The 23906-nt window shown below is 32.8% G+C and overlaps 1 protein-coding gene across 6 annotated transcripts in view; it reads right to left on the bottom strand.

Moving 5' to 3' along the window:
- LOC114346485 (tyrosine-protein phosphatase non-receptor type 13-like) overlaps window positions 1-23906 on the bottom strand; it is a 203535-nt gene that overhangs the window by 33918 nt on the left and 145711 nt on the right. For all 6 annotated transcript variants that reach the window (XM_050663337.1, XM_050663333.1, XM_050663334.1 and 3 more), the window contains one exon: window positions 19534-20063. In XM_050663337.1, the coding sequence (XP_050519294.1) occupies window positions 19534-20063 (530 nt within the window). The remainder of the gene's footprint in view (window positions 1-19533; window positions 20064-23906) is intronic.

The following is a 23906-nucleotide window of genomic DNA, read 5'->3' as shown; positions in this document are numbered from 1 at the left end:
GTCCCAAACTCAAGGCAGGAAACACATAGGTTTTCTTCTTATAGTCTAAGAGCTAGAACCGAAGAATCATCGTCATAAGTAATATGGAGTTTGGCATGTGAAATGTGTCTATTGTATATTGATAATTATAACCCCTTTCAGGCTGACACCTCAGTGGATACAGGAAGTAGCAATAAGGCAAACTAATTTCAAAATAAATATATAAATAGGGTATGTTTTAATTTTCACTTTTTCCTAACAAATTCGAAAGGGTTCTCTCATTTTCATCATCACTTGCTTAGCTTTGATGTTATCAATTTCATCTGGAGCTCACTTGATAGGTATTCTTGAGTACTTTGACAAGTGTTTAGTAAGTATATTTTATAAAATGGATCGTTTTCCCGTTATTTAAGCTTGAATACTTAGATTTGAGTACTAGTCGAAAAAAAAAAAATATATTCAATCCACTATAACTCGCTTTTAATTAATTCTAAAAGGTTTTTCACGTAAAGAATCTATTCGATTTTTTATTATCTTCAATTTTGGTAATCATAACTATTTTGTTACAACTTACAGTTTTTGAATTATTTATGAAAAGCCGCTTTAAACGCATTTGTTTCACGAAAAATTCAAATGTTTGATCTTTAATAACTTAAAAAGTATTGATTTATTGTGATAACTCGATATAACAAATTTTGCTTAAAATGTGTCCCTCTATCGATTAGTGGGGTTATTTTTAATAAAATAGTTTTCACCCCCCAAGAAGGGGTGGCATCCACCCCCAGGGTAAAAGCCCAAGTTGGCACCAAACGAGTTCTGTTTCTTGAGGTATGCTCTAACTAGTCACCAATTTTCATGCAAATCGATGGAGGTTTAAGAAAATAAGAGGTGAAAACCTTTAATGACTGCACTAACTTTACACTTTCATCCCTTATTGCTACTTCCTGTATCCACTGAGGTGTCAGCCTGAAAGGGGTCATAATTGTCAATATACAATGGACACATTTCACAGGAAAAACTCCATATTACTTATGACGATGATTTTTCGGCTCTAGCTCTCCGTCTATTATAAGTAGGTCTATATCTAATAAATAATAAAAGTCAGATACCTGGATAATTCAGTAGCCCTAACATGGTCTATTTTTTGCTTATTTCCCAGGAGTATATTGGTATTGGTATATTTGCTTTGTTATTTTTCAATGAGCTCCATCACTAATTATCTTTCTTCCCTTTATCTTCATCTTTCATCTTTCATAGGAACTGGTTTAGTGTGCCTTTCACCGTATTTTTGGCAATATTTTGCTCTTTATTCTGATTGCATCCAGTTTACTCTGACTCTTGATTAGCGTGCCTGCTTTCCTTTCCTTTCCTTTCCTATACAGGGTAATTGATTAGTGGGGTAAAGTTTGGTAGATCTGTTATAGTAATAGACAGCAATAAAAGTTATTAACAAAAATTGTAGCCAACTTTAAACTTCACATTACAAAATTAGTTAGAATGTTACAGGGTGTTCGATAACAGTGGCAGACCAAACTTGTTTTTTTAAATGGAACACTCTGTATTTTATATCACTATCGAAAAGTACCATTACCTACCGTACTTTAATTTGTATACAACATTCCCTATGTCTAAATTTATTAGTTTTCGAGATATTTTCATTTTTCCATGGACTAGTAGCGTGGCCACCCATATTACCAGAATTTAATAAACTAGACCGATTTTTATGGGGTTGCTTTAAGAATGAAGGTTATAAAATGCCTCCAACAACAAGAGATGAGATGAAAAATATAATACAAAGTGTATTTTGAAGTGTTAATTTACAAATGCTTCGTAGTGTAAATAACGCATTCAATGACCGTTTTTAGGCATGCATAAATATGTGAACATATGAGGTCATTTTGAACAACTTATGTAATTAAATATTTAAAATGTTTTATTAAAAGAAGCTTTTCATTTTTTTAAAATGTTGTATTTTGTGTTCATGTTTTTTTTGTAAAATTTTTTACTGATAAATTATTTTTTGTTCTTTATTTGTTACATTGTTACATTTACGTACAAAAGTAGTTTTTAATTGTTTTCACAAAATGTTCGTGTTTGTGTTTTTTTTGTAAAATTTATAACTAACAAATTATTTTTCTTTCTTTATTTGTTACACTTACATACTGACACACTGTATATCAACAAATGTTGTAGATCGTTAAAAACCTCCTTACCTGTCCTTTTTCTTACAATAAGGAGAAAACTGACAGACGATAGGTATGCTTTAAGTTTAAGAGATGCATTTGTTTTTTTCCTGTAATCCAGAATATTCGTAGAAAATAAAGACAAATATAAAAGTAGCTGCTTTTATGAATTACACAAATGGATAATAAAAGAAAACAACAATAAATAGTACATTTTTTACCAGCTATTTAAATTAACCAAGTATTGTGTTTTATCGAAACGAATCAATTTAAACAACATCTCTCTGAAAATCTCCATATTAACCTCATTGAGCAAAAGTGGAATAATGTATTCGTTATACCTAAACCGTTTTATAAGTATTTGATTGTCATGAGAAAAAACAAGCTTAAACAAATTCAGCATAATGAGCATTCCAACTCCAAATGCAAATGTTACAGTTAACTATTATTTTCTTGTTACTGACAAACAATAAAGAACAATATTTTCCTGGCGGCACACTAAGTAAATGTTTTAACACAAATAAATAAGTGGTTGAGTAATTTTCTCCAGATGCACTTTTCTGGTACCACTTAGAGTAACAATAGCTCAACAGGATACTTTTTATTATTCACATACACATCCATGACTCGCCTGTACAATGACTAATAATAGGTGGCACGTTCATGGTCGTCGCGTAAACTTGAAAATAGGGTTTATTTATCGCCTAGTAAAATAAAATAGGCGAAGTAATAAAGCACTAAAATCGGCCTTACCTCCGAAAAAAAAAGGACAATCGAAGATCGAAAAACGACGGATCTTAATAATTATTTTTGCACTCGATCCGTGAATGCGCCAGGAAACTTTGTGACCCCGAGCCATGCTATAATATTGAAAAACTGCATACAAAAAATGCATTCTACAAGTGCATCTCAAACAGACAATAAAAAAATTCAGAACTCGTCAATTATCGGCGAAAATGAGTTCAATTTTGTTACTCAGTGGTTCTTGGGGTCGCTGAAAACGAATATGACGGCGAAATATGACGGAGTACCTGGTGGCTGGGGTACCTACTGTTTACCTCGTCTTGTGGAGTTTTCGTAAATTCATGAAAAAATCAGGCAAAAATCATTACTCGGGGGGTTTTGGGGTCGCTAACGACGAATATGACATCAGAAGTGATCTACGGAGTACCTGGCACCCAGTGTACCTAGTGTTTACCTCGTTCTCTGGAGTTTTAGGCAAATTCATTAAAAAATTAGTCAAAATTCATAATTCGGCGGTTTTTGGGTCGCTAACGACGAATATGACATCGGAAGTGATTTCCGGAGTACCTAGTGCCCAGGGTACCTATTATTTACCTCGTCTTGTGGAGTTTTCGGCAAAAAATTTAATAAAAAATTGGTCAAACATAATTACTTGGGAGTTTTTGGAGTCGCTAACGACGAATATGACATCGAAAGTGATCTCCGGAATACCTGGTGCCCAGGGTACCTACTACTTCTGGAGTTTTCGGTTCATCAAAAATTAGACAAAAATCATCATTCGGTGGCTTTTGGGTCGCTGGCGACAAATATGACATCGGAAGTGATCTACGGAGTACCTGGTACACTGGGTACCTACTGTTTACCTCATTTTCTGGAGTTTTCAGCAAATTCATTAAAACATTAGTCAAAATTCATTACTTGGGGGTTTTTGGGGTCTCTGACGACGAATATGTCATCGGAAGTGATCTCCGGAGTACCTGGTGCCCAGGGTACCTACTGTTTATCTCGTAACTATTGATTTTTGACTCATTTTTTAATGAATTTGCAGAAAACTCCAGAAAACGAGATAACTGTACTCCGGAGATCATTTCCGATGTCATATTCGTCATCAGACACCCCAAAAACCCCCCGAGTAATGAATTTTGACTAATTTTTTAATGAATTTGCCTAAAACTCCAGAGAACGAGGTAAACAGTAGGTACCCTGGGTGCCAGGTACTCCGTAGATCACTTCTGATGTCATATTCGTCGTAAGCGACCCCAAAAACTCCCTGTTTACCTCGTCTTGTGGAGTTTTCGTAAATTCATTAAAAAATCAGTCAAAAATCATTACTCGGGGGGTTTTTGGGGTCGCTAACGACGAATATGACATCGGAAGTGATTTCCAGAGTACCTGGTGCCTAGGGTACCTATTGTTTACCTCGTCTTGTGGAGTTGTCGGCAAAAATGTATTAAAAAATTAGTCAAAAATAATTACACGGGAGTTTTTGGGGTCGCTAACGACGAATATGACATCAGAAGTGATCTACGGAGTACCTGGCACCCAGGGTACCTACTGTTTACCTCGTTCTCTGGAGTTTTAGGTAAATTCATTAAAAATTAGTCAAAATTCATTACTCGGGGGTTTTGGGGTCTCTGATGACGAATATGACATCGGAAATGATCTCCGGAGTACAATTACCTCGTTTTCTGAAGTTTTCAGCAAATTCATTAAAAAATGAGTCAAAAATCAATAGTTACGAGATAAACAGTAGGTACCCTGGGCACCATGTACTCCGGAGATCACTTCCGATGATATATTCGTCGTCAGAGACCCCAAAAACCCCCAAGTAATGAATTTTGACTAATTTTTAAAAAATTTGCTGAAAACTCCAGAAAATGAGGTAAACATTAGGTACCCAGGGTACCAGGTCATATTCGTCACCAGTAGTGTTGCCAGGTCCGATTTGTTTTTAATCGGTACATAAGCAAAAACCAATCGGGATTTAGGGTTAGAGATCGGGACAAATAAACAACAATAGCCCAGTAAATGACCGTTTTGGAGTGTAATTTTCGGAGAGTCAACTGCGAATTGCATAAAAATCTGGTTTTAGGTTCTACTTACTGTCTAGTTCAAATTTGAACTTGTACCGTTGGTTGCTTTTACTTGGGGGGTGACAGTTACAGTTACCCTTTCTCGGGGGTAAAAAAACGCGCGTTTAAAGTAAGTCCCAAAATGGATCAACTGACTAACTAAAAAACTTTTGTTCTATATAATTTTTAAACTAAGTCAATACTTTTCGAGTAATTTTATCAAAAAAAAATATTCTTAGTAAAAATGTAGCATTTAAAAAAGCAAAAAAAAAATGTATGTTCAGAAAGTCTATAAGACCAGTAAAAGCAAAGTTGTAGCTCATCAAAAATACGTTCCTATTCGTCAAATTCCAAATCGAATTTTTCATCTTGAAATAACCAAAAAGTTAAGCAATTTTCGGGCAAAACCTATTAAAATTTTTGAGTGTTTAAAAAAATCTTTAATTTTGTTTTATATAAAAATCTCTAGCATTAAAGCTAAGCGAGTTTAAAACTCAAAATAAAGTTGGCTCCTATTTTTGGTAAAAAAAAATCGTGAAAATCTCCCCCTTTTTAGCATCGTAAATAAAATTAATCGTTACCGCTTTACCATTTACTTTATATGTGTATTGTTTATACGATCTGTAAGGTTTGCCAATTGGAAGTGCTTAGTTTTAAAAAAAATTGTTTTTATAGTAAAAAAATGTTTTTCTAAAATATTGGAAAAAGCCTTTTTCAAAATAACTTAAAAAGTATTAGGAATGCTAAATCAAGGAGTAAAAAGTAGGTAGGTTTGCTTTTATAAATATGATAGATTCATTTTGTCTTTCTGTTACACAAAATATGGTTCAAATACGGCTGTTCGTCTTTTGCATACACTCGGGTTTAATGACTCGGTTAGGGCCTTTCAATCATGTAAAAAATACATACGTAAAGTAAATTGTTTGTAAAGCGGTAACGATTAATTTCATTTGGGGTGCTAAGTAGGGGGAGATTTTCACGATTTTTTTACCAAAAAAAAAGGAGTCAGCTTGATTTTGAGCATAACTCGCTTAGTTTTGATGCTAGCAACTTTTTTAAAACATTAAAATAAAGCTTTATTAAAAAAGTTTTAAATTTATTTTTCCCGAAAAGTGCTTCATTTCTTGGTTATTTCATGTTGAAATATTTGATTTGGAATTTGACCAATAAGAACGTATTTTTCATGAACTACAACTTTGCTTTTGCTGGATCTATAGACTTTACGAGTTCACAATTTTTTCATTTTTTTATATTATGCTACATTTTTGCTAAGAATATTTTTTTCGATCAAATACTTACTTTTGAGTTATTTGTGAAAATTGAATGAAAACGGATTTTTTTTGTCGAAAAATAAACATTTTCAATCGTAGATAACTCGAAAAGTATTAACTAAGTTAAACTTCTATAGAACTAGAATTGCTTAGAATTAGGCAATTTATCCATCTCCGAACTTCTTTTAAACGCGCGGTTTTTCACCCCCAACTAGGTGTGACTGTCACCCCCCGAGTAAAACCAACCAACGGCACAAGCCGTCCAAATTTCCATGCAATTCGGAGTTGATCCTGAAAATTACACGGTATCGCCATATTTCCCGTTCATTTACAAAAAAAAAAATCGTAGATTAATTAAATTACTTATTTTTTTATTAAAATTATACATATTTTCATATTTTTCATTCGATTTTGCCGCTTTTAGGAGTGCCTTGTTTTTATAACATACATAGTTATAAAATTCACTAAGTCCTCCTGAAATTGGTTTTCGTGGGTGAAAATCGGGACATTTAGTGTCCCGATCAGGTACAAATCGGTACGCGTCCCCAGACCCCTGAAAATCGGGACGTCCCGCGCAAATCGGGACACCTGGTAACGCTAGTCACCAGCGACCCAAAAACCACCGAATAATGATTTTTGTCTATTTTGATTTTTTGATGAACCGAAAACTCCAGAAGTAGTAGGTTCCCTGGGCACCAGGTATTCCGGAGATCACTTCCGATGTCATATTCGTCGTTAGCGACTCCAAAAACTCCTAAGTTTGACCAATTTTGTATTAAATTTTTTATAATAGGTACCCTGGGCACTAGGTACTCCGGAAATCACTTCCGATGTCATATTCGTCGTTAGCAACCCAAAAACCGCCGAATAATGATTTTTGTCTAATTTTTTAATGAATTTGCCGAAAACTCCAGAAGTAGTAGGTACCCTGGGCACCAGGTATTCCGGAGATCACTTCCGATGTCATATTCGTCGTTAGCGACCCCAAAAACCCTCAAGTAATGATTTTTGACTAATTTTTTAATGAATTTGAGGAAAACTCCGCAAGACGAGGTAAACAGTAGGTACCGTGGGCACCAGGTACTCCGGAGATCACTTTCGACGTCATATTCGTTTTCAGTGACCCCAAAAACTCCTCCAAGTAACAAAATTGGATAATCGGATAATTGAAGAGTTTTGAATTTTTTTTATTGTGTGTTTGAGATGCACTTTAAGAATGCATTTTTCGTATGCAGTTTTTTAATATTATATCATGGCTTGGGGTCACAAAGTTTCCTGACGCATTCACGAATCGGGTGCAAAAAGAATTATTAAGATCTGTCTTGTCGTTTTTTTTTTCGGAGGTTCAGTGCTTTATTGCTTCGACTATAAGTCACATTCTCAAATTATTCTTGAAAATAATACATGGTCGTATAAATAAAAAACTGAAAGAAGAAACATATGATAGTCAGTTTGGGTGCAGAAACGGGCTAGGAACCAGAGAGGCGTTATTTGCTTTTAATGTATTAGCAGCTCAAAGATGCATGGATGTGAATGTGGATGTGCATGTTTGTTACGTTGATTTTGAGAAAGCATTTGACAAAGTAAGACATGAAAAATTAGTCCAAATTCTAAAAAAAACATAGACAAAAGGGACTTACGAATAATAACAAACCTTTACTGGAATCAAAGAGCACAAATTGTAATAGATAACGAACCCAGTTCAAACATTGAAATCAGGAGAGGAGTTAGGCAGGGATATATTATGTCTCTATTACTCTTTAATGTGAATAGTGAAGCCATTTTTGAAGAAGCATTACTATCTCAGAGTGAAGGAATAATAATTAACTGAAGATCTATTAACAACATGAGATATGCAGATGACACTGTGATTAGGGCAAGCTCTGCTGAACAACTTACTACTAAACAAAACAGACAGTTTCTGCGAAAAATATAGACTAAAAATGAATATAAAAAAGACCAAATACACGATAATAACTAAGAAAATAAATATACATACAAACGTACATTTGAGAAATGTACCGATGGAAAGGCTTGATAAATACAAATACCTAGGAACCTGGATTTCAGCGAAAAATGATCAAACAATAGAAATAAGCACAAGGATAGAAATAGCAAGAAATACGTTTGTAAAAACAATTATCTGCGATAAATAAGTACCTTAGATTAGAACTGAAAATAAGAGCTTTGAGATGCTACGCGTTCTAGATACTCCAAAAGCTGGACATTAAACTAAGAACACATAAATAAGCTACAGTCATTTTAAATGTGGTGTTACAGAAGGATGCTTAGAATAGCATGGACACAGAAGAAAACGAACACGGAAATATGGCGAGAAATTGGCAAAGAACGCGAAATAATAAACACAATAAAAATAAAAAAGATACAATATCTGCGAGACGTAATGAAGGGACAGCGAAATGCTAAGACTGATAATTAGAGCTCGAGAAATATGCACTTAAAAAATCCTAAAATATGCATGAAAATATGCACAAAAACAGTTGAAATATGCACTAAAATATGCTTTTATCCATAACTGCATTTTAACTCCATCATCATTCTTTATTTTATTATTATTAAAGTTAAAACTATATATTATTAAATGTTTTTCTAAAATTTCTAGAGAGAAACTGCGCCGTCTATCTGATAATAATTGTTTATACGCGGAAAAACTTCTTCTATTCCACCCCTGTTGAGCTGGCCCCCAATTGTAGAAACTAAAATACAGATAGCGCTAAATTACAAAATATTCACTACTTAAAAGAGATATTGAATCGATCATTACCGCGGAATTACGAGCTATTTATGAGCTTTCGAATGGATATAGGTATATAGTTTAGTTATCCCCTTAACCCTCAAATAGCCATTTAATTGATTCAACTTAAGAGAAAAATGTCGAGAATAATTAAATTGTACCTTATCGCGGATATAATTCGTATAACGTATAAATTCTAAGAATAAACTTTTAAAATATGCGCATTTCGATTATTGAGCTACAACCCCTTCGCAACAATACCTTCCCATCTTCCCGGCTTAAGAGAGAATTGTACTTAAAACTAATAAAACTAATAATTTGGCGGCTACATACTTATCGTTTACTAATTTATGAGCTTGCAAAATACGGGCATTTCGATTATTGAATTGTAATTTCTTTTCTATTCGCTGTGTGCAAGTACTTGGAAGGGATACGAGAAACGATCGTGCGCGAGTCGCGGAGAAATCTTGCAACTTTCTAACATATTTCTTAAATATTTCGTATTGTCAAATTGACGTATATTTCTGTCATTGAAAAAATGGGATTTCGCAAATGCTGTGTTATAAATTGTAAAAATTATATTAATTATTGCTCGAAAATATTGATATGATATGCAATTATTAAAGCGAATTTAATTAATTGTACTTTGCTTGTAGTACTGCATTTTAATAATTAATTTTATTTACTACATACCTGCAATATTTACGTTTTAATAACATAACCTTAATCTTACTTTTTCTTCTTATTATTTGTTTGGACTATGGCTTTGACAATTATCCAGTAACCAGGACTAATATAATTGGCCAATATAATTAAAAGTGCTAAAAATGTTGCTAAGCTATGAAACCAGGTGTCGCTATTCCGAACTTGCATGGTCCCAATAGTAAAATCACTGAAGGTAAAAATCAACTACTATTATCTTTAATTACGGTAAACCTCCATCGATTTTCACGAAAACTGGTGAATGGTTAGACTGTTAGACGATACCTTTATAAACAAAAGTGATATACTGCCAACTTGCGCTTTTACCCTGGGGGTAAATGGCACCGCCTTTTCGGGGGTGAAAATTAATTTATTAAAAATTAATTATTAATTTATAAATCGATAGAGGGACAAATTCTAAAAAAATTTTTTTATATAAAGTAATTAAAATAAATCAGTGCTTTTTAAGTTATCAAAGATTTTGATATTTGGTGATAAAATGCATGTTTTAAAGCGATTTTTCCCAAATAACTCAAAATATGCACTTTTAATAAATGCATATGCACTTATAAAATTTATCCAAAAGATGCAAATATGCACTTAATATGCATTTTGCATATTTCCCGAGCTCTACTGATAATAAAGCAGTGACGGTTTAAGGCATCATGGGGCCCTAGGCGGCCATAAGAAGTAGGCCCCTTTATATCGACCATTTACTTAAAACAAATTTACAGATATTTATGTAATTTTGGGAAGTAGTTACTCCAAAAATAAATTACGACAATGTAAAAAAGATCATTTTTCCTTTTTTTACATTTCGCAACAACTTCTCATTAATATTCCATAGCTAATATGCCAAAGAAAAAAAAGGGATATTGCGTCGATATGTGATTTTGCCCTAGGTATGAGTGCCACCCCTTCGGGGGTGAAAAAACATTAATTTAAAATAATATGGATAACTGATTAATTCTAAGTAACTTTTGTTCTAATAAGTTTTTTCACTAAATCAATACTTTTTGAGTTATTTGCGAGTGAATATTTTCATTTTTCAACAAAAAAAAAACACCGTTTTAGACGGTTTTTCGCAACTAACTCCAAAATTAAATATTTTATCGAAAAAATATTCTTAGAAAAAATATAGCGTATACAAAATTTAAAAAAATGGTGTATGTATGAAGTATGTAGACCCAGTATATGCAGAACTGGAGCTAATGAAAATTAGATTCTTATTGGACAAATTCCAAATCAAATATTTCAACGTAAATTACCAAAAAATAAAGCACTTTTCGGTGAAAAGTCATCACAACTTTTTTAAAGTGTTTTATTATTAGTGTTTTTAAAGTTTTATTATTTTTTTAACAAGTTTCAAGTATCAAAATTAAGCAAGTAAAGCTTAAAATAATGTTGATTCCTTTTTTGGCACAAAAATCTTGAAAATTTATGAAAATCATGAAAAAACTTATAAGTATATTATTTATATGATCTGTAAGTTTCACCGGTTCACAGTGCTTATATTTCAAAACATTGGGATATAAAGTAAAACAGATTTTTGAAATTTTGAAAAAAAAAATGTCTTTTTTTTTCAAAATAACTTAAAAATTATTAGTGGTACCAAAAATCTTAAAGAGTAAAAAATACAGGTTTTGATTTTCTGAATATTTCAATTTTTTTGCTTTTTTGGTAGGAAAAATTTGGTTAAGATATGACTGTTCAAAATTTGCATACCCTGGGTAGAGAATTTTTCATTTATTAAATATTAATAAATGAAAATAGTTTCTATCCTTGTGGGATCGGTACTCAACGGAGGGACCGCAGACGTTCGGATACAATTAGCGTCTCTTTGCAAAATCAATGACGACTTTTCTAAGTAACAAGATATTTACTCAACACACACACACTACCCACTACACTAGGTACCTGATTGGAAACATCCACTGTACCATGCCAATGGCCATTAGTTGTCGAGGCATTAAGCTAAATAAAAGAAAATTGCATACACTCGTGATTAGTGACTTGTTCAAGCCCTTTCTACTACATCCCTTTTATAAATAAGCACTTTATACCGATAAGACTTACAGAGCATATAAACAATACATAAGTAAAGTAGCTTGTGAAGCGGTAAGGATTAATTTCATTTGGGATGCTAATTACGGGGTTATTTTCACCACTTTTTTTTACCCAAAAAATTGGATCAACTTTATTCTGAGCGTATCTTGCTTACTTTTTATGATATAATTTTTTTTTAAAACAAGAATAATGCTTTTTTAAAACATTTAAACAAGTTATGATAAGTTTTCCATGAAAAGTGCTTCATTTCTTGATTATTTCACGTTGAAATATTCGATTTTTAATTTGACGAATAAGAACCTACTTTTCATTAGCTACAACTCTGCTTCTACTGGGTATAGAGACTGCACACATGCACCATTTTTTCAATTTTTTAAAAGCTATATTTTTGCTAAGAATATTTTTTCGATAAAATACTTACTTTTTGAGTTATTTGCGAAAAACCGTCTAAAAACGTGGTATTTTTTGTTGAAAAATGAATATATTCACTTGCAAATACATAACTCGAAATGCATTGACTTAATGAGAAAACTCTATTGAACAAAAGTTGCTTAGAATTAGTCAGTTTATCCACTTCCGGGCGTATGTTGACGGTATATTTTTTCACACCCGAGAAGGGGTGGACTCAACCGTAGAGCAAAAACACACATTGGCAAAATATCACTTTTTTATTTTTGACATGTTGGCTATGCTTATACCAAATTTCATGTCAATCCAAGCTCTTGTTTCAAATCCAAAGGTTCTTTAAAATCCGGAGGTTTTGCAATATTTTACCGTGAGTGAATGGACTATAAGGCCCATCGGTGGCTAGAAATTGAAAAAAAAAACGTACCATACCAAAATAATTACCAACTTGCTTGCAAAATTGATTACCAAATTGAGGGAATGATTAGAACATGGAATATATAAAAATGCCTTTGAAGATAACTGCTTAATTTGTCTCAAAGTCGGTTGTATTTTCCTGATATTTGACAGAAGACAAAGCAAAAAACTGAGTTTGATTGGAAATCATAAATTAACCATTTTCTTTTTTTTTGTCTCAGTTAGCCCTATTTGATTTTTTTAACATTTTAAATTTTTTTTTAAATAACTACTTAAATAATTAAATATTAATTAATGCATTTGTGTGGGATGCGGGCCCCACTAAGTGCCCGGGCCCTAGGCGGCCACCTAGTCCGCCTAATGGTTAATCCGGCACTGTAATAAAGGGAAAGATAAGAGGCGGACGGAGTATAGGAAGAAGGACAGTGTCATGGTTGAAGAATTTAAGGGATTGGTTTATAGAACTCTTCAGAGCAGCGGTAGATAGAGTAAAGATAGTGATGATGATATTCAACCTCAATTGGGAGACGGCACTTAAACAAGAAAAAGATAAAAATAATCAAAATGTAATTCCATACAGGTTGAAACAAATTTTATAACAGAGTTTAGGTGAAGACAAAAGGTATTTTCAAGTATACAATTCATATAACGGGAATTGTCATTCCGAAAACATTCTGTAATATAGCCCGACAGGGTCTTTTTAATAAATATATCTTTTATAAAGGAGTTATTAATAAAATATTATTATATAATAGGTTTCAGACAAATTTTCGTAAAAAAAACGGTTTGTCAAAATGTACGATTTTTCAACCTCCGTTTGTCCATAAAAAATTCCCGTGAAGCGTTTCGCCATTGCGGTGCGCAGTGGGCGACAGCGCATCTCCCCCGCTACACTCTACAATAGTATCGTTCGCGGTAACGATTCCGTACTTGTCCAGGATTACTTCACATGCGCACTTTAAAAATCGCATGCGCACTTTAAAAAAGAGAACGGCTCTTTTTTAAAGTGCGCATGCGAAGTAATCCTGGACAAGTACGGGATCGTTACCGCGAACGATACTATTAATCCCGACTTCCAGGCAGCAGTCTGTACTATGCTACACACGAAACAACATGGCCGCGACAATTAGTTCTCCCGCCAAGTGTGAATTACGCGCTGGCATTCGCTTTTTGCAGGCAGAAGGCAATAGTGCAGCTGCAATTCATCGAAGGATGTGTCAAGTGTACGGAGAAGGACTTATGAGTATGGAGTTGTGCGTGAATGGTGCCGAAAATTCAAAGAAGGACGAAATGATGTGCATGACGAAGGGGATCAAGGTCGCAATTCTGTCGTTACAGATGAGCTTGTTCAACGTGTTGATGAAGCGGTGAGAAACAACCGTCGCTTCACTTTAACATCGTTGGCAATGGAATTTCCACAAGTTTCATTTGACACATCCTTGATGTGTCAAGTGTGTGTGTCAAATGGAAGCGAATGACAGCGCGTAATTCACACTTGGCGGGAGAACTAATTGTCGCGGCCATGTTGTTTCGTGTGTAGCACAGTACAGACTGATGCCTGGAAGTCGGGATTAATGTAGAGTGTAGCGGGGAGATGCGCTGCCGCCCACTGCGCACCGCAATGGCGAAACGCTTCACGGGAATTTTTTATGGACAAACGGAGGTTGAAAAAAAAAACGACCCTCGTATATGCTAATTTTCATGCTTTTTTTGTATAATTTTCATAAAATCGTTCTGCTTTTCAAGCGCTTTTTTGGGTTTTCTTATGCTTTTAAATCCGAACTGGAGTGATGATAATGGGCTAAAGTTAAAAGTGTTCCACTAGTAATTAAAAGTTTTGTACAGTTCGATAACCCATATTCTTTTAATACTTTATTTCTAATTAAGTCCATAACTAGTACACTAAGTCGACTGTACGGAAGAATTCTAAAAGACCTAATATGTGAAGAGTACCATCCATACGAATCAGAGGAACAAAGCGACTTTAGGACAGATAGATCAACAATAGACGACATTTTCTGTTTAACTCAACTAATAGAAAAAAGGCTGTCAAGAGGCCAACAGTTGCATTTACTCATGGTAGATCTAACGAAGGCATATGACACGGTCTCCATTAATAGACAGTGGGAAGTACTAGAAAACACCAGCATAAATTTATCTATTATACAGGCGCTCAAAGAACTATATAGAAACTCGACATCAAACATTAAAAGCGGAAATAAAGTATCAAAAGGTTTCCCGGTCACAAAAGGGCTAAGGCAAGGATGCTGTATATCGCCAGTATTATTCAATATACATATTGATGAAGCTCTTAGATATTGAAAGAAGAAGTGCAATGGAATAGGATTATCAATAGGAGATACAATACTCTACACGCTGCACTATGCAGATGACCAAATCGTTATTGCACAGGACAAGGAAAATCTTGAATATATGGCAAGGAAACTAATAGATGAATATAGAAAATGGGGTCTGGAGGTGAATACAAAAAAAAAAACACAATATCTATGCGTAGAAAGGGAAGAAACGGAGAACCTGAACCTGGAACAGGCGACAATTACAAGCTGCAATGAATACATATAAACTGCGCGTCATAGAAAACGGGCACCCTAAGAAATGGGTCATTTTTGATGTCGCGTATCTCCTAAACCTGTTGTCCGATTTAAATGATTTTTTGAATATGTTATAGCCCTATTCTTTGTCAATATCCCTCTAATAATATTTTTGCTAAACAGGTAAATTTTCATTGTATACAGGGTGTACGAATCAAACTGTGTTTTTTTCTCAAATTCGCAACACCCTGTGGAATATTCTAGCATTTATAAAATACTGAAATTAAAACCCAACTATAGCCTCAGGTTTTCTTAACATTCTGTTTTTTGATTCATTCGCTTGTGTTGGATAATACAAAAGTTATGTACTTTAACAACTAGCCATGTTCTTCATCAGTACAGGGTGTTATAAGTCTACGGGGTTTTAGGGACTAAATAAGTTCGAAAAACTTTAAGGGCTAATTCTGCATTAAAAATAATGACAGTTTGCTTTATAATCATATATCCGCAAAAGCTTCGTTTCCGAGATACGGGATGTTAAATTTTTTCTTACAAACTGATGATTTATTTATTGCCTTAAAACCGGTTGAGATATGCAAATGAAATTTGGTAGGTTTTAAGAGATAGTTATTGCGCATTTTTTGACATTCAACTAAGAATTTTATATTCACTATTGGAGCGCATACGGGTAATATGACCGATCATATTATTCGTATGCACGCCAATGGTGAATAAAAAATTCCTAATTGTATGTCAAAAAATGTTCAAAAATTACGTATTAAAACCCACCAAATTTCATTTGCATATCTGAACCGGTTTTAGGGCAATAAATAAATCGTCAGTTTGTAAGAAAAAATTCAACATCCTGTATGTCGGGAACGAAGAATTTGCGGACATATGTTTATAAAGCAACCGGTCATTATGTTTTTATGCAGAATTACCCCTTAAAGTTTGTCGTACTTCTTTAGAAGCACCCTGTACTGATAAAGAGCATGCCTAGTTGTTAAAGAACATAACTTTTGTATTATCCAACATAAGCAAATGAATCAAAAAACAGAATGTTAAGAAAACCTGAGGCTATAGTTGGGTTTTAATTTCAGTATTTTATAAATGCTAGAATATTCCACAGGGTGTTGCAAACTTTGAGAAAAAAACACAGTTTTATTCGTACACCCGATATACAATGAAAATTTACCTGTTTTGCAAAAATATTATTACAGGGATATTGACAAAGAATAGGGCTATAACATATTCAAAAAATCACTTAAATCGGACAACAGGTTTAGGAGATACGCGACATCAAAAATGACACATTTTTTAGGGTGCCCGTTTTCTATGACGCGCAGTGTATCTGAGAATAAAACTAACTACTATAGGACGAAACCAAGAAAATATTAAAGGAAGGATAGTAAAGGGAAAACAGGTGACAGGAGACCTGAATTCGGTACTGTGGCAAAAAATATAAGAACAGAAAATAAAAAACGAATTTACAACACAATATTAAAACCAGTGTTAATCTATGGAGATGAAGTCTGGCAATTAAGCAAAAAACGCTGGACGGAAGGGCCACCCGAGAACTTTATCGTACCGATCTATTATCGTTATCGTACTAGATACTGGCGTTCTATAAAAATAACAAAGTTACTCGTTATTTTGATATTTTAGAAACACCTTGTATACTTGAAAATATTTTATGGTTCTACGCATCATTAATTCCTGCATTTGAGAAAATGTTCGAGGACACACTATAGATTATTGCATAAATCAATAGAATATTAGTCATACTTTCATTTCAAATTAGTTCATTTTTCTGAGAAATTAATAGTTTACAATATTTGCATTTTACTGCATGGATTTTAATGAAATTTTGGGAGTAGCCCAATCTCCTGATTCAAAGTCTATCCTATATACTATGGCGCTTTTATCATGGGGGCGGTTCCCACCACTTCTCGGGGATAGAACATTTTTATTTTCGAACTGCATGGAGCAAAAGGAAGAATTTTAAGAGAATTTAAAAATGCGCTCTATAATTTGATCTTATTTTTTCACCCGTCCAACTTTTTGAAAGTAGAAATAACACTATATTAAGAGGTATTGCAAAAGAAAAACAATGCATTTAAATTCTGGTGGATGATGGGTTAAATGTATGTATGATACTTCTCATTTTTCCTTAAAGTACTAGTCATATATTCTTTTGCACCATATCTCGCTTAGTTTGAATGTAACCGACATTTTAACGGTGCTCGTTTTAAATGCCTTTTCAAACACTACAAAAGCATGAGTACTTTGAGCATGCACCAAAAAACAAACTCTTTTTACCTACCATATCTCTTTTTGTATTATAAATAGAAAATTTACGAAGGATCGAATCTCTTTGTTATTTATAATCTAAAAAAATGTTATATAGTGTTTTTAGTTTGATGCATAGTTTTTAAGGTATTCACAAAAAACCGTCCGAAAACGTGTCATTTTTAAATGAAAATGGCTAATTTTCAACTACGCATAACTCAAAAAGTATTGAGTCATAAAAAAAAAGTATAGATCAGTTTTTGTTAAAAATAGGTTCTCTAGCCACTTCCATGCTTATTTTGACCAACAAATTTTCCACCCCCTTGAAGGGCGAAAAAGCCATTTTTCCGCGAAAAGCGAAAAAATTTTTCCACCGCGAAAAAGCTCTAAAGCCTGGGTTTCCTCGAAAGCAGCACCAACAAACTGCGACCGTAACACTGCGATGAATGACGTCATAAAAAACTGTACCACGCAAAATAATAGCAGAGGGTGGCAGAGGTTTCCAAGGATGCGTTGGAAGCCACAGCTTGCTGAGTTTACACATTTCATTGCCGCAGTGAAGAACCTTGAATTTTTCACCGTAATCTGACGTCATTCATCGCAGTGTTACGGTCGCAGTTTGTCGGTGCCGCTTTCGAGGAAACCAAGGCTTAAGTAAGAGCGGCAAACATTCCACACGGAATGAAAAGCCCTGATGATGATTATGTTTTCCATCTTTTGCGTTATTTTGCCGGTTATTAGCGTGCTCATCACTGTATAGGGTGGAAAACACTTGGATTAAAATTATTTCTGGCCGTGTTTTAAAAAATTGTAAAAAACGCTTAGACCCGTCGATTTTTATTTATAAATGTGCGCTTTTTAGATATAAATTTAAATATACAGGGTGATTCATGCAATCTTAGCATAGTCCATAAGCTTTGGAAGATTCTGTATATTTTTATATTTTTAAAAGCTGTTTAACAACCTGATTTCAAGAACTATATCATGTAGGTTGTATTATGAATAATACAGAGTGAAATTTAAAATTATAATGAATGAAAACTACTTATGGAATACAATTGATTGAGTCCTTATTTTAAAAAATTATAAAAATGCTAGGAGACGTCAACTTTTAAATTCAAATATGCACTGTTTAAATATAAATTTAAATATACAGGGTGATTCACGCATGTCTAACATGATCTTTAATTTTAATGAAACGCCCTGTATCTTTTTATGTTTTTACAAACTGCTAAACAACCTCATCTTAAAAAAGTATATTATGTAGGATCTATTATGAATAATACCAGGTGAAATTTTAAAATTATGTATAATTTTCGTCAAGATATTAAATAGACAGATATCTTGATATCTATATAAAATTTTGAAATTAATAATTTTCATACTTTAAATAATGGTATTATTTTTTAAATTAGCTAAATAAAGACATACATTTAGTAAATTAAGTATCAATGTACTGGAGTTTGTCTTATTTAATATCTTGTCGAAATTTATAAATAATTTTAAAAGTTCTCCCTGTATTATTCATAATAGACCCTACATAATACACTTTTTTAGATGAGGTTGTTAAGTAGCTTATAATAACGAAGATATATAGGGTGATTCATTAAAACTAAAGATCATGGACTATGCTGTACTTGCGTGAATCACACTGTCTATTTAAATTTATGTTTGTTAAGCGCCTATTTTAATTTAAAAGTGAACGTTTTCCAGTGTTTTTTATAATTTTCTAAAATAAGGACATAAACAGTTTTATTCCATAAATGGTTTCCACTCCATTATTCATAAACCCTATCCTATATGATATAGTTCGTTGTTGAAATCAGGTTGTTAAGCAGCTTTTAAAAATATAAAAATATGCAGGGTGCTCCATTAATGCTCCTGCTAGGCTTGCATGAATCACCCTGTACATTTAAATTTGTTTATAAAGTGCACATTTATATATAAAAATCGACGGGTCTCAAAGTTTTTTATAATTTTTTGAAGCAAGGACAGAAATAATTTTATTCCATAAGTGCCTTACACACTGTTATATGTATAAAATAAAATGTAGCGCCCATGAAAATGATAATACTACCTTTTAAAACAATTGCTTACCTGATGTTCACTTCCTCTGTCTCGTCCTCTTTCAGGTTTGTCTCTAGCACCTATGAGTTCATAATGACTTTTCGAGTTAGCCACACGTCGATTCTCGCCATTATACACTTTAAATTGTTCTTTTTTCCAGCTGGGTGATTGCGACCTTGCTCGGTCGTATTGTTTATTCAACTTAGTCTTCGGTATTTTTATATTCACATTTTCTATCTTCGGTTTTGGTTTATGCGATTCCTTGCTGAACGTTACCACAGACCATCTTCTGTTGGGGGGTTTTTCTTCCAGATCGTAATCAGGCGGAGGCTCGTAAGGGAGCGGGTGCCATTCACCACTGTTGCATTTTATATACTCTCGACTTTGCGTTGGAGTGAAAGACAAAGAGTTGACAGCCCTCTGGCGAGATCTGGGCCTTCGTGTCTGGGCGTTGACTGGATTCGGACAAGGAGATGGAACATAGAACGTTGGATTGGGCTTTTCCTGGTTGGGGTTATGGAAAAACTCTTGAACGGATAGCGCTCGCCTTTTCCTTAAACCTGAAATAAAAAAAATCTGGTAAGTTTTCCTTGTTCCCTGTAGGGATGCACTTTAGATACCCCTTATCTTATCCAGCGGGAGGGGTAAGGACAGCTATTTCTCTGCGGAATCAGACACGGGACGGGACGGGCGCCTTGTCCCGCGGGACGTCATGTATATCCCGCAGAAAATACACTTTTATTATTAATGGAATGATTTGGTAATTTAGCTCACACGTCCCGACCAAACTATCTGACAAAACGTAAAATTATTATTTTATTTACATTTTGTCTAAAGATACTAGTCCAGGGTAATAAACTAGAAATAGACCATGTTCGGGACACTCAAAGATCCAGGTAGCTGATTACTTTTTTAGTTCTTGTAGACCTATAGAAAGAAAACCTACCTGTTTTCTGCCTAGAGTTCGCGTCCGTTTTTGACAATTTAGTGCAAAAAGCGAGATTTTTTCGATTTTTTGCCCCCCATTCAAAAGCTAAATAGTTGACATAAAACTACAAAATTTAATTTTTTATAACTTTGAAAAACCTTCAAAATGCCGATTTCTGAAAGTTAAAAAGTTAATTTGTTGCTACGCAAACTGCAAAATAAGTGAAAAACGTTATTTGTTAATAACTTTTACGAAAACTACTTTAGAACTTTAGTGTTTCAACCAAAGTTGTGTATTAGGGTACTTAACAAACCCTAAAAATTTGAGACTAATCCATTAATTAGTTTAAAAGTTATTCTATTTGTTTATTCCAGAGACTTTTATTTTGCAATAACAGAAGACAGAAAATAATGAAGATAAGGCAATTCTGCGTATGTCAAATGAAAGCAGCAAAGTGATACTATGAAAATGTACTAAAAAAGATAAAAAAATTATCTAATATAGTCAAAAATACTAAACGCCAAATTCTTGAAATTTTATAGTTTATAAACATTTAGAACAACTTTAAAAATATTGTTCATAGAAAAAATCATTTTAATATTCTAAAAGTTGGTATTTTACACGAATTTTTAAAAATATTGTTCAGTTGGTGACTAGTCGTGGTAAGTGAAGGGGGAGCTGGGAGCCGACAAATGCACGAGTTCAAAAACTAAAAAAGGCAACTAAAACTACTATCATTTTCTGTATCTCTGGATCTACTGAATATATTTTGATCTTTCTTTTCTTAATTTGTATGTAATTTTTCTGTACATTACAAATATGTAATTTGTCTATTTGCAATTTGACATTTATTGATTAATAAAAAGTTTAATTTGTTTAACAATTTTTGAAAAAATAATTTTTTCCCAAAACTCCATGTTTTTAATCAGACTATCATTATGAATCATACAAAAAGTTAAGGTATACTTTAATAAATAAATTATCTCCAATAAATAATTATCTAATAAAAATAATTTATTTATGAAAGTGAACTTTAACTTTTTGTATGATGATTAATGCTACTATGATTAAAAAAATAGATTTTTGTAAAAAATATTTTTTCAAGAATTGTTTAAACAAATTAGACTGATTATTAATTAATAAATTTATAAACAAATTGCATATTTGTAATGTACGTAGAAATTACATACAAATTAAAAAAAAAGAAAGATGAAAATCCATTGAGTTGATCCGGAGATACAGAAAATTATATTAGTTTGAAATTGATTTTTCGGTATTTTAACTCGGTGGATTCGTAGGTTCCTCCTAGTAACCGTTTGAACTACAATTTTGAAAAATCGTAGAGGGTGCTGTGAAGATACAATGTTTTTGAAAATTTTTTAACAAAAAATACAAATCCCATTATTTAAAATGGCATCAATGAAATTCCTTAATTATTATAAACAAATTAGCTGTGAATTAAAAAAACACATGGCTAACTTTGTCCCGAATGAAGCCAGGCTAAATTTTTCTATTTGAAAATTCGTGTTAAGATAAGTACTAGCTTTTCGAATATATAAAAAGATTGTTCCTACGGATAACATTTGTAAAGTTATTATAAATGTTTATAAACTACAAAATTTCAAAAATTTGGCATTAGGATTTCTGATTATTATTAAAAAAAAAAACAGTAAATCCTTTATAAAAGGTATATATTTAAAATCCCTAAAAAAGGCTACATCACAATCAGATAACTAGTTTTCGACTGGTTTACCAGTCATCATCAGTGCTTACCTAAAATGAATATAACCTATAACCTATATTGATTAATTTGTTTATCTTTTGTTAACACATTTTGATACTATCTTCTACTTTCATTTGGCATACTCAGAATTGCCATATCTTCATTATTTTCTATCTTATGTTATTGCAAAATAAAGGTCTCTGGGATAAACTAATAGAATAACTCTTAAACTAATTAATGGATCGGTCTCAAATTTTAAAGGTTTGTTAAGTACCATAATAACCAACTTTGGGTGAAACACTAAAGTTATAAGGTAGTTTTAGTAATAGTTATTAACAAATAACAATTCTCACTTATTTTGCAGTTTGCGTAGAAACAAATTAACTTTTTAACATTAAAAGATCGGCATTTTAAAGGGTTTTCAAGGTTCTAAAAAATTGAATTTTGCAATTTTATGTCAACTATTTATCTTTTAAATAGGGTGCAAAAAATCGAAAAAATCGAGATTTTTGCACTAAATTGTTAATAATTAAAAAACGGACGCGAACTCTAGGCAGAAAATAGGTAGGTTTTCTTCCTATAGGTCTACAATAACTAAAAAAGTAGTCAGCTACCTGGATCTTTGAGTGTCCTGAGAAAATCCTTATTACCCTGGCTGGACTATAATGTGGAGTACAAAAAGTGTAATGTTTTAAAATATACTACAAGTACTAAATTCTCCTAGTTAGCACGTCTTTTGTGTACAAAAATAGATCATTAACGAATACGGAAAGGACGAAATAAGCAAAATGCATATTACGAATATACATGGCAAATGGTATATTAGGTAAAATTATCATTTTACTTATATACAGGGTGTAACAAAAATACAGGTCATTAATTTAATCACATATTCTAGGACCAAAAATAGTTCAATTGAACCTAACTTACCTTAGTACAGATGTTCACATAAAAAAAGTTACAGCCCTTTGAAGTTGCAAAATGAAAATCGATTTTTTCCAATATATCGAAAACTATTAGAGATTTTTTATTGAAAATTGACATGTGGCATTCGTATGGCAGTAGTATCTTAAGAAAAAATTATAGTGAAATTTTGACACCCCATAAAAATTTTATGGGGTTTTGTTCCTTTAAACCCGCCCAAACTTTTGTGTACGTTCCAATTTAATTATTATTGTAGTACCATTAGTTAAACACAATGTTTTAAAAACTTTTTTGCTGTTTAGTACTTTTTCGAAAAGTCAGCTTTTATCGAGATATTTTGAATATTTGTCAAATCCACCACATATTTGTATACGGTTAAGTACGATTATGGAGACTTGGTAATAATATGGACATTTTATTTATGATTTACATTTTTACGTATATTTTGAACCATATTAAAAAAGAAGCCACATCTCGATAAAAGGAGCCTTATCTAAAAAATACAAAGAGGCAAAAAAGTTTTAAAAACACTGTGTATAACTAATGGTACCGCAGTAATAGTTTAATTGGAACGTACACAAACATTTGGGAGGTTTAAAGGCACAAAACCCCCATAAAATTTTTGTGTAAACATATTAAAAAAGAAGCCGCAACTCGATAAAAACTGCCTTATCGACAAAATACTAAGAGTCAAAAAAGTTTTAAAAGCATTGAATTTAACTAATGGTACCACAATAATAATTTAATTGGAACGTATACATAAGTTTGGGGGGTTTAAAGAAACAAAACCCCCATAAAATTTTTATGGGGTGTCCAAATTTCACTATA

The sequence above is a fragment of the Diabrotica virgifera genome, chromosome 10 (genome assembly GCF_917563875.1).
Source record: "Diabrotica virgifera virgifera chromosome 10, PGI_DIABVI_V3a".
NCBI lineage: Eukaryota > Metazoa > Arthropoda > Insecta > Coleoptera > Chrysomelidae > Diabrotica > Diabrotica virgifera.
The sequence above is the reverse complement of the archived record's forward strand: the minus strand, read 5'-3'. Positions and strand labels throughout refer to the sequence as shown.